A 12862-nucleotide genomic window follows, 5' to 3' on the forward strand; every position below is an offset into this window, starting at 1 on the left:
TAGGTCGTTCCACCTCTTCCTGATGTCATCCCTTGTTCTTGGGTGCTGTCCCACGGCATTGACCCTGTCCACGATTCTCCGCCATAGCTCCATCTTCCTAGCAATGGATGTCTGCTGCAACTGTGATCCAAATAGCTGTGGCTCTACCCGGATGATTTCCTCCACCATGACCCTTAGCTCCTCCTCTGAGAACCTGGTGTGTCATTGTGGTGCCATGGGTGTAGTGTGTGTGGTGTGTGGGGTGATGTGTTGGGGTGTGTGCTGTAAGGTGCGGGGATAGTGTATGGGTGATGGTGTTTTGTGGCTCTGGTTCTGTGGGTGCACTTGGTCTGTCTCTCTCAGTTGGCAATAATTTTTTGGTCGTAAGGGATTGTGGTTGTGTGTTTTATAGTGGTGTGGGTGTGGTGTGTGTCTGGTGTTTGTAGTTGAATTGTCCAATGTGGTGTAGTTTTGTATGTGTGTGTGTGTGTATTTTGAGCGCAGCAGTATGTACCGCCAATGTTTTACTGTGCTTGAATGTTCGCCGCGGTGATTCGTGGGTCATAATGCTGTGGGCGTAGTTCTGTTGGCGTAACGGTGTAGGTTTTGGTACCGCCAGTTTATCACTGACCTTTGGGCCGGCAGACTTATGTGTGTGTCTGTATAGTGACGGATTGGTATGTGTGTGTCATAATATGGGTAGCAGTAATCGGCTGCGGCGGCGGTCGGCATGGCGGTAAGCGGGACGTACCGCCAATGTGATAATGAGGGCCATTGTGTTTTCTTTTACATTGTTTTTGTTATTTTATTATTTTTGTGCTTGCCTGTAATCTGTGCTTTGTTTTGTAGCAAGGAAGATTTGTTATGTCTATCTTTTATTTTCCTTAGCACTGTCCTTAGTGCATCTCCTTTGCACATGCTGTGTTATGTTATAGCTAGTGTTCTGCATTGCAGTGAGAATGTTACTAATGTAATGCAAGAGACCCTTCAGTTGAAGCTGACAGTTGTTGAAGCCAGTCCCTGTGCTGCTGTAACTAAACCACTTTCACCTTTTCCTCTTTTCCTCTTGGAATAAAGTTTCCTACACAAGCCAAGTACATATTCCATTGGGTTCACTCAGAGTATCGACTGCCATCATATAATATAGACAGAATATGGCAGGGAGCATCCTGCTGACCATTATAGCGGTTCGTAGTTCCGTACCTCCCGCATTTGCATTTTGACATTGTGATATGCACTTTGCAGGCCTGGCATAGATTAGCTGCAGAGGTGTGACAAAAGGAGCTCTTCTCTCTGTGGGTTCTGATTCTTAATACCCCCATTGTGTTGATTGCTTGTGACCCGAGGGCCCAAAGACAATTAACTGACCCCGTATTGAGAACACTGGGTGATCTATTTTTGTGGCAATTTGGTGACATTAGAGCCCTTTATCAAAGGGGTGGGACAACACCCTTGGGTATTTGTTTATATTTTAGCCTTCTACACATGATAAAATAAATGATTCCTGATTTCCTGGTTATTCCTCCGACACTTAGTTCTTAAACTGATGCATGACTGGCTGTTTAAAGACTGATGACTAAGCAATATAATGCAGTAGCTGAAGCTAAGTTAGTGCCAAAAACTGGCACAAAAAAGAGATGGCAAAAAGACCTGAGGGTGCAAACTGCTGACAAAGTATGCAATACTGCTGTATGTAGACTCAAACACTGTTCATAAATAGCAGGCAGTGGCTGGTGCATTCTTTTTTTATAGAATGTATTATTCGCTAGATGGTCTACATTTTATTGTTCTGAATGTGGACCCATCATGCTTTATGTGTCTACTTTCTGATGCAGATTGTTTCCAGTTGACGTGAGCTTGCCAACCAGTATACACCTATTGGGAGAGAGTATTCCCGACATTTTCCAAAATGGTGACAAAACAGATAACTCAAACTTAGCTCTTGGCTTTGCTGCATTATGTTAAAAACCTTCCCAAGAGTGTTTGTAAATTAATGGCACGGGCTTGCCTGTCGGCAAAAAGTAGTATAGCTATAAGGTGGTAGAGGACCACTGCTGAGAACTATTTGATAGCTAATATAATACATTGTAATGATACACTGGAAATCTGGTCATGTCATAGAGATATATGGGCCCCTTCTAGTGAGTACCTGACGGAAAATTAAACTCACATATAGTGATAACTTTGACCCAAAGTTTGGTGTCATGGTGTTTCGAGATAGATGGGGAGAGCTCCCTACTCCTCTTGTAATTTCTTCAGTAGGATCCACAATATATAGTTTTCTCAGCTGTTAATTACATAGTGCTGCATGTATTGGTTTTACTTAAAATGTTATTGGATGACAGAGTCCTGATGTACCGATTCGATGGTGATTATGCAATTCACTTCTGTTTGGTTATGGTTCTTGCCTTTGTTTGTAATATGAAGAAAATATAGATAAAAACTGTATAAAAAAATAAATTTTAAAAAAAGAGCAAACTTCCTGTACGGTACATTCCAGAGAAACCTGCTACAGCAGTGAATCGGACAGACTGCTTAAGTGTTTTAAATAGACAGGTACTCTCGGTACAAAATGCTTGTCCTCCTTTAACATCAGTGGCAGAGTACCCACACTTTTAAGCAACGTTATAATACTTTTAATGGGAGAGTACCTGCACTTCCGAGTAGCAAATAGGTACTCTGCGGTTGTGAGCACCTGCACTTTCATATTTTCATTTCAAGCACTATACAGAACCAATACCTAACAAGAGAATACATTTGACAACTGGATCATCATTGCGTCAGACAGACAAATAACACTGGAGACTTCCTCAGGAAATATAGGGAAGAAACGGGCCACATGCTGTATTCAATCTATGCGCTTTTAACCATGCCCACTATTGCCATTCGTTCTAAATGCTTCCTTTTATTGGTGAATTGGTCTAAATGTCCCTCCCTCTTTGTGCTTAGTTCCCTACCAGGTGATTTCATGAACAGAATATTTTTGTTGTCTTCACGTTTTTGTGCTCTGTTGCATCTGACGACAGCCTGCGCCAAAGTGGCTTCACCATAAAAAAAACGTATATGAAATTAAGAGCCTTTGGGTTGCGGATAAGGGCCCTCTTGTTACTGTGCTGCATGGTTAAACATTTATGAGGTCTCAAAGGCGAGGGCTATTGGCAATGCCAGTGCTTGTTTCCATAGCAGGAGGCAGCATTAGGTTATTGGCAAGTATCAGGTCAGCAGAGCAATGGCAACGCCGCCCTGCCCTTCAGCGCATACAGTTCCATGCCCAAACTGTACATTGAACCGTGTCTGTGGGAGGATGGGCTTCTGGCAAATCGCTGTTGTGAGCAGGCATGGGTGGGCATTGTCCCACTCAGCTGTTGTGTGGAGTAAATATAGTGTGGGGTAAAACCAATGAAAGGCGTATGCGCAGTAATAGTATAGCTTCATATCTGGAGCATTTAAACTGGCCTGACTGAAAGGCAGGGTTAATGTTTCCCAAGCCAGTCGAGGTTGTCGGCCAGCCCATGGTAGGTATATTAGCAGGCATCACAGCCTTCCAAAAAGCACACCAGTAAGTGGAATATGAAGGTTAATTAATAGGCATAGAAACTTTGGCAGAAGTGCTATCTTAACAGAGGCCAATCTACCAGCGAGAGAAAATGGGCAGGCCCATCCACATCGGGGCACGCTCCTCCAGTCAAGCGATTATCCTGCCATAGTTCTTAAGCCAGGTCTCATGATGATGCTGACAAAAAACAAATTGAGCCACACCAATGAGTCCATCTTCAGATCATTTTATTTGCTTTTGAGTTCAGAAGCTTGTATGGCGTCAGAAGGAAAAGAACAAAAATAGAAGACTTTTGTCATTATTGAAGCTTTTGTGCTTTATCTTTAATACCTTGGTACTTTGGCAGTACAGGCCATACAAGAATAACACTATTTTAACAATATTTGCCTGTTCCATTTTTTTTTAAATGTTTTTGATGTACGCAGGTGCCTCTTAAATGTTTTCCATAGTATCAGTGCAGGTTTGCTATCTGTGTCTTTCATGACTACTCTGAGTGTTTCAGGCGTGTGTGTGTGTGTGTTTCAGTCCCAAGACATCGAAAACCTGTGTGGCGTCATATATCAACAGTAAGGCAGGATGAGGTCACCCATTTACAAACTAATTCGCTGAATTTGCCAGCATGCCTCCTTAACTCATAGCGATCGCCTTTTGTGGTCTTTTACAAAGAGGCCGACTGTGAGCTATATAAGTGGCAAACAATGTGCAGAGCTTTTGTAGGAAGCTAATACACAGCTACCAGACAGTCTTACTTGGCAAAGTGGGAATATTTTGTAGCATGGGTGGACAAACTCTGTTCCATTTACAACTCTGGTATTAGGAATAGTAGAACATCCACTACGTTACTAATATAATGTCAAGTTACGCATCAATTCCGGGTCATGTGCACCACAAACACTGTTGAAGGGCTACCCAAACTTCTTTCAGGATACCTGTTATGCACACTATTTGCCTACTATTTGGGAAGGCCTTATGCTGGTTATTCCACCACACCAATAACACTGCTCACTGGGAACCTAATTGCAGTGCTCCTGAGAATAATGGTACTTGCATTTGAGCCAACACACCAGTGCAAATTGAAACGTGTCACTTGAAATGGTTTCCTTAACTGTAATTGTGTCATTATCTAGAATTAGTCAACTACCCGCTCGAACATTACGGCATCTTTTCTGCATAAAAGTAGACAGACTGATGTTGAATATCCATACGAAAGTTTTCTAACTGTGGTATCGTCCTTTGAGGCCAAATAAACTATTAATTTACTTTCATTTTTTGTTAATCCACTATTAGTAGCAGAGATACCGCTACATACTATTGTTGTCCATGGGTAGGGCAAAATGTTTTAGAAAGACTTGTCAACTTTATATTACCTCACTACACTGGGGTGATCCTATCAGGACATTAAGTACTGTGTGGAGAAATGTTTTTAGTTAATAAAAACCATAAAAACTCCCCCCCCCAAAAAAAAGTCTGTCGGACTGTAGTCAGTACAATACAGGGCATTTAACTTTAAGGAAAGAAGTTATTTGCAAGAGTAACTTTCCAGCACGAGTATTTCTGGTTTCAAGTAACCTTCTTGCCATCCTGTTGGAGCACGTACTCACAATCCTCACTTACACTCAGATTGCGTTCTTTATACGGCCGTTATTACCCCACAGTTCGACAACACCAGAGAGAAATACAACATGAATATAAGTGCAGCAATGGGGTGCCTAGTGGCTTTTGTGTCGAAGACAACATCGCTCACTCTGGCCATGCTTACATCCTACACGTACTTTTTTTAATTTTGATGTTTATGTAGGGAATTATTTTGCGACTCTAGAATAGCCTAAAACTAAAAAAAAAAAGTAACGGTAAAAAGTTGCTTAGTTTGATCTTTCTGTACAACAATTTCTTTTACACACGTTGCATGTTAGTTACTAAATTGCTGATTTCTTTTGTTCTCTGCAGAGTGAGAAAGTCAACTATGATAAATTTCGGAACTGGTTGCTACAAAATAAAGACTCTTTCACCTTCTCCCGCTGGTTGCTGTCTGGAGGGATATACGTTACTCTTACTGATGACAGCGATACACCAACTTTCTACCAAACCCTGGCTGGAGTCACACATTGTAAGTTATTTCTTGTGTTCAAACCCTTAAAATCTCAAATGTGTTACTTTATTAAATTCAATTTTCACTATCTACAGTTAAAAACGTAAAAGCCCACGTCGAAGCCGCGTTGACTAGAAATGCAATTGTGCAACACAAGAATTGGAAATAACTTGCATATTTTGTCTGTGTTCTGTCTGCCTACACCTCCTTGCAGAGGGGGAGAACCTAGAGGCACTAGCAAAAACGAACTGGCTAGCGCAAATAAGACGGGAGCATCTACGCTTTTCAGTGGATGCCAGCATCCCCGCTGGCACTAATGGCAGCTCTGCAGTTGTAGATTCCCCTGAACAGTTGTCTCTTTAGCCCTATACTACTCAGCGTAAGCCATCGAACTTGAAACTGCCATGCTCTGCCTCTCATTCACTTGAGCTTTGGCTATTGTGAGGATAGCGAGTGTGTGTGTACGTGTTCACGCTTTCAGGGGGTTACAAAGGGGGCAGAGAGCCTTGCCAAAGAACATGTCATTAGTGACTGAGAAATGTGCATGTGGGAAAAGCATCCCTAAATAGTTCAACCTGTTTTCTGATTATTTAAGGTTGTTACAAATCTGATGCAGTTCGCTTGGTTCTGCCTGACATTAAGTTGTGAATAATTAATGTATGCTTTATTTGTTTTGCTAGAATTCTAGGTTTCTCCACAGACGTCACCCGTTTTTCCCACTGAAATTCAAAGATTAGTTCTGTGAGACATGGCTGTCAAAAACATGCACTTTTCTTCCCTGTGCAATGTTTTTACATGTCGATATAAGAGCATTGTTTTGCTGCGCTGTGACCTATAGATGTCCTTTATCAAAGACGTGTATCTTCTACAGTTCAGGTTTGAGGTGCCGTGATTATAGCCACTGTTTCAGAGTTCCAGAATTCAAAATATTAGCAAGCATTGGCACAGCCAATACGTCTGGTCTTAATGAGCTGGTGCATGCAAAAAAGCATTTGTTCATGTCTGTGTTTGCATGTGTTAACTCATTAAAGTCAGAACTGTGACTTTCGTGGTAATAATAGGAGTGGTTGGAATGGTGGTAGTAATGGTAGTAGTAATGGTTTAAAAAGATACAGATTTGTGTGAAGCCCCAAAGCAATTTGGTGGCTGTGAAAAGGTCAGACTTGCATCGAGCACTGACCACGGCATTAAAAAACCTATTTGCAGTAAAACAAAAATATAAAAAATGAATCCTTTCAGTGTACAATAAATCTTTGTTAAAGGATTGCTTGTGGGGTGATTTTGTACATTTTCAGTTGCGAAATAGTTCCTTGTGCATTGTAACACAAGAACTCCCTCAAAAGCCGAAACCATACACAATGCACCTAGGGCCACATGTACAAAGCTCTCGTCGCAAACAGCCCAATTTGCAGAATCGGGCAATTTTCAACAAGAAAAAAAGCATTTGGCGATGCACAAACCCAATTTTGCGATCCTGTAATCTCTTTACCGGATCGCAAATAGCGTTTGAAAGTCACAATTAGGAAGGGACGTTTCCTTCCTAACTGCAGGTCGCAGTGCGATGTATAATTGTCTTGTGACCTTGTAAGGAAATGCCTCCTTGGCATGGTTACCCCCTGACTTTTTGCCTTTGCTGATGCCAAGTTATGATTTGAAAGTGTGCTGAGGCCTGCTAACCAGGCCCCAGTACCAGTGTTCTTTCCCTAACCTGTACCTTTGTTTCCACAATTGGCACACCCTGGCATCCAGGTAAGTCCCTTGTAACTGGTACCCCTGGTACCAAGGGCTCTGATGCCAGGGAAGGTCTCTAAGGGCTGCAGCATCTCTTATGCCACCCTGGGGACCCCTCATTCAGCACAGACACACTGCTTGCCAGCTTGTGTGTGCTAGTGGGGATAAAATGACTAAGTCGACATGGCACTCCCATCAGGGTGCCATGCCAACCTCACACTGCCTATAGGTATAGATAAGTCACCCCTCTAGCAGGCCTTACAGCCCTAAGGCAGGGTGCACTATACCATAGTTGCAAAACCTTAGACATTGTAAGTGCAGGGTAGCCATAAGAGTATATGGTCTGGGAGTCTGTCATGCACGAACTCCACAGCACCATAATGGCTACACTGAAAACTTGGAAGTTTGGTATCAAACTTCTCAGCACAATAAATGCACACTGATGCAGGTGTACATTTTATTGTAACATACACCCCAGAGGGCATCTTAGAGATACCCCTGAAACCTTAACCGACTACCAGTGTGGGCTGATTAGTTTTAGCAGCCTGCGACACACCAGACATGTTGCTGGCCACATGGGGAGAGTGCCTTTGTCACTCGGTGGCTAGTAACAAAGCCTGTACTGGGTGGAGGTGCTTCTCACCTCCCCCTGCAGGAACTGAAACACCTGGCGGTGAGCTTCAAAGGCTCACCCCCTTTGTTACAGCACCCCAGGGCACTCCAGCTAGTGGAGTTGCCCGCCCCCTCCAGCCACAGCCTCACTTTTGGTGGCAAGGCCGGAGGAGATAATGAGAAAAACAAGGAGGAGTCACTGGCCAGTCAGGACAGCCCCTAAGGTGTCCTGAGCTGAGGTGACTTTGACTTTTAGAAATGCTCCATCTTGCAGATGGAGGATTCCCCCAATAGGATTAGGGATGTGCCCCTCTCCCCTCAGGGAGTAGGCACAAAGAGGGTGTAGCCACCCTCAGGGCTAGTAGCCATTGGCTACTAACCCCCGAGACCTAAACACACCCCTAAATCGAGTATTTAGGGGCCCCCAGAACACAGCAAGATAGATTCCTGCAACCTAAGACGAAGAAGGACTGCTGAGCTGAAAAACCTGCAGAGAAGACTGAGACACCAACTGCTTTGGCCCCAGCTCTACCGGCCTGTCTCCCCACTTCTAAAGAACTGCTCTAGTGACGCATTCCACAGGGTCCAGCGACCTCTGAAGCCTCAGAGGACTACCCTGCTTCTAAAAGGACCAAGAACTCCCGAGGACAGCGGCTCTGCTCCACAAAGACTGCAACTTTGCAACAAAGAAGCAACTTTGAAAGAATACACGTTTCCCGCTGGAAGCGTGAGACTTTGCACTCTGCACCCGACGCCCCCGGCTCGACTTGTGGAGAACCAACACTAGAGTGAGGACTCCCGGCGACTGCGAGACCATGAGTAGCCAGAGTTGACCCCCCTGAGCCCCCACAGCGACACCTGCAGAGGGAATCCCGAGGCTCCCCCTGACCGCGACTGCCTGCTTAAAAGACCCGACGCCTCATAAAGACACTGCACCCACAGCCCCCAGGACCTGAAGGATCCGACCTCCAGTGCAGGAGCGACCCCCAGGTGGCCCTCTCCCTTGCCCAGGTGGTGGCTACCCCGAGGAGCCCCCCCACCCCCCTTGCCTGCCTGCATTGCTGAAGAGACCCCTAGGTCTCCCATTGGATTACATTGCAAACCCGATGCCTGTTTGCACACTGCACCCAGCCGCCCCCGTGCCGCTGAGGGTGTACTTTTTGTGCTGACTTGTGTCCCCCCCGGTGCCCTACAAAACCCCCCTGGTCTGCCCTCCGAAGACATGGGTACTTACCTGCTGGCAGACTGGAACCGGGGCACTCCCTTCTCCATTGAAGCCTATGCGTTTTGGGCACCACTTTGACCTCTGCACCTGACCGGCCCTGAGCTGCTGGTGTGGTAACTTTGGGGTTGCCCTGAACCCCCAACGGTGGGCTACCTTGGACCCAACTTTGAACCCTGTAGGTGGTTTACTTACCTGCAAAACTAACAAACACTTACCTCCCCCAGGAACTGTTGAAAATTGCAGTGTCCAGTTTTAAAATAGCTTATTGCCATTTGTGTGAAAACTGCATATGCTATTTTGCTAATTCAAAGTTCCTAAAGTTCCTAAGTGAAATACCTTTCATTTAAAGTATTGTTTGTAAATCTTGAACCTGTGATTCTTAAAATAAACTAAGAAAATATATTTTTCTATATAAAAACCTATTGTCCTGGAATTGTCTTTGAGTGTGTGTTCCTCATTTATTGCCTGTATGTGTACAACAAATGCTTAACACTACCCTCTGATAAGCCTACTGCTCGACCACACTACCACAAAATAGAGCATTAGAATTATCTCTTTTTGCCACTATCTTACCTCTAAGGGGAACCCTTGGACTCTGTGCATGCTATTTCTTACTTTGAAATAGTACATACAGAGCCAACTTCCTACAGACCTTGAATGCGGTCACAAAACAATCGCAGTTAGCACCAATTTCACATTGGTGCTAACCCATTCGCAAACAAGAAGGGGTCCCCATGGGACCCCTTCCCCTTTATGAATGGTAGCAAAAATATTTTTTCAGAGGAGGCAGTGGTCCCACGGACCAATGCCTGCTCTTAAAAAATTAAAAGAAAACTTGTCATTTTTGTTTTTGAAATACATGCCGTTTTCCTTTAAGGAAAATGGGCTGCATTTAAAAAAAAAACAAAAAAAAAAAAACCTGCTTTATTTAAAAGCAGTCACAGAGATGGTGGTCTGCTGTACCCAGCAGGACACCATCCCTGTGAGTGCAGGCATTCCCAATGGGGTCACAGATTGCGACCTCATGAATATTAATGAGGCAGGGCATTTGCAACCCCATTGGGAATCGCAAACAGTGTGAGGTACACTGTTGTACATATGGTTTTGCGACTCGCAAATGTTTCGCAAATTGCAAGTCGCAAAAGTCTGGGTCATACATCTGGCCCTAAGTTTCATGTCGCAAGAGGGTTAATGATCCTCTTGAGCCAAAACCCACTCTGTGTACATGTTAAAGAATTAGTAACAATAAGTATTGCAGAAAATGCACTGACAAGCCAAAACTAACGGAGACTACTTACACAGTACATGGAATGATCAAGTTATCTGTATACAGACCAGTTTCTGTATATTTGTAAACCGTGTATTTAATACACAGCTCTCAATATATGGTATCCTGGGCAGATTTTAATTCATCTAGTCACTTTGGTTTTTATTGGTCCAGTAACAGCTTAGGTAAACCACTAACCTATTTATTTTAAACCTTGTCATTATATCGAAAGTTACTTTTTCCAGGGTGTAAGGGTTTTACTGTAACGTATGCAGTGTGACCAATATTAACTCAGACCCTCTTAATTTCAAGGTAACAGGTACATTATTATCACATGACACAACTAAAAATTTAAGGAAGGTTTGCAAGGAGTGACGGTGTTTGGTTTTTTATTTAAATAACAATCTCTGTAATAACTGGGTGTAGGTACAGTATAACACTTTCTGATGGATACACCTACCTGTGGATTCCTCACCTAAAGAATTCTCCCCTCGCGCCAGCTTCGACGGAAATTTCTTCTAGCTCTGCATGTCGACGATGACGTCACAATAGCCCGACTCCACGCGACGCCGTATGATGTCATCTAGGCAATAAGAAGCCCTCGTCGACGTGCAGACGTCGGTTCCCTTTTTTCCGTGCCTTCGAATAACGTTTTTTCTTCAAGGCTAACAGGGAGCTACAGTTGCGCATCTGTAGTTACAATGTTGCAGCCAAGAAAATCTGGCTTTAAGCCTTGTAACCAGTGTGGGGGTCGGATGTCGGTAACTGACCCCCATGAAAATTGTTTCTGATGGATACAACTACCTGTGGATTCCTCACTCATTGATTCCTCACTCATTGAATTTTCCCCATGCGCCAGCTTCCGACGGAAATTTTCTTCCTAGCTGCTGCACGTCAACGAGGGCGTCACAATTGCCCACGCGACGCCGTCTGATGTCATACAGGCAATAAGAGGTCCTCGCTGGCATGCTGACATCAGTTCCCTTTTTCCGTGCCTTCAAGCGACGGTTATTCTTCGAGGGAGCAACTGTTTCTACTCTGCGTAGTTAGTTACAATTTCTTTTTTTGAGATGTCTCAGCGAAAGTCGGGCTTTAAGCCCTGTAGGGAGTGTGGTGGCAAGATGTCGGTGACAGACCCACATGTGGATTGCTTGTGGTGTCTGAGCTCCGACCATGACGTGGAGAAATGTGATTCCTGTCAACGCATGAATCCTAAGGCGTTGAAGGAACGGGAGGCGAAGCTGTTTTTGGCAAAGTCCAAAAAGAAAGAGAAGCGGCATCGGCGCAGGTCATCATCGCCTAAGTCTCATCGGCGTCACCGTGACTCCCAGCGCCATAGTGAATCTCGGCGCCGGTCGAGTAGATAGCGTTCACGCTCGAGGTCGCCTTCGGTTCAGCGCCGAAAGACATGGGAGTTTAGTCCCACCATCACTCCTCAGACGCCTCCCGCATCACCGACTTCACCTACGACTCCACCATCTGTCTTCGAGGTCGTACCTCAGCAAGAACAGGAGTTCTCACCTGCTTCAGAGACGCCGGCGCCGTTATCACCTCGAGCTCAGGCTCCGCAGTATCCGGCATTCCCGGCTCCAGGTGCTTATAGTTCCGCATTTCTAAATGCAATGTTTGCCATTTTTCAGCAGATGGCTCCAGGTGGTGGACCGGCTGGTCCTTCGGGCCATTGGCCTTTAATATGGGTGCTCCGGCTCCTTTATGTCCGGCACCTTTCATGCCCTTTCTTCCTATGGGAGGTGCTGGTTCGGCGCCGGTTCCCTTGGCGTCGCCTACACAACCTGCGACTCCGATGAGATCTGCTGTTCCGGCGCCGGAGAGCTCTTCACCTTCACATCCTTTACCTCAGTCGGCGCCGAAGAAGACCACGGCGCTGATGGATTCGGCGTCGGATGGATCGGAGGATCGGCGTCAGGCGTCGGCGGATGCCCTGTCGACGCCAAGGATCGAGGCCAGGCTTCATTCAAGGAGTCTAGCTCTTCGCCTCCTTGAAGAACAGGAATATCGAAGGCAGGCCTTGGAGGAGGGTGAGATTGAAGAACCTCTTGGAGATCTCCAGGGTTTGGACACGGCAAGTGGCTTAGACACTTCTCCAGAGTGGGACTTAACATCTCCTAGAGAATATACAGAGGAGGCTGCTTCTTTCCACTCTGTTTTAAGGAAAGCAGCTGACTTTTTGGACCTTCCTCTTCCAGTGGATGAGTCAAAACCCAACATATTAACGGAAGTGCTACATCCGGCTTCAGCAGTTGCAGAGCCACTGCTGCCATTTAATAAGGCTCTCCTGGATCCGATTCTAGAGATCTGGAAAAAGCCAGTTTAATCTACGGCTGTTAATAGGACAGTGGCGCGCAGGTATCGTGTGGCTCCTGCGGATCCGAGCTTTTTGTC

The 12862-nt window shown here is 45.1% G+C and overlaps 1 protein-coding gene across 2 annotated transcripts in view; it reads left to right on the forward strand.

Annotated features, from left to right (window-relative positions):
- USP32 (ubiquitin specific peptidase 32) overlaps positions 1-12862 on the forward strand; it is a 941828-nt gene that overhangs the window by 306717 nt on the left and 622249 nt on the right. For both annotated transcript variants that reach the window (XM_069226537.1, XM_069226538.1), the window contains exon 5: positions 5483-5642. In XM_069226537.1, the coding sequence (XP_069082638.1) occupies positions 5483-5642 (160 nt within the window). The remainder of the gene's footprint in view (positions 1-5482; positions 5643-12862) is intronic.

This window comes from Pleurodeles waltl, chromosome 3_2 (genome assembly GCF_031143425.1).
Source record: "Pleurodeles waltl isolate 20211129_DDA chromosome 3_2, aPleWal1.hap1.20221129, whole genome shotgun sequence".
In the NCBI taxonomy this organism is placed as follows: Eukaryota; Metazoa; Chordata; class Amphibia; order Caudata; family Salamandridae; genus Pleurodeles; species Pleurodeles waltl.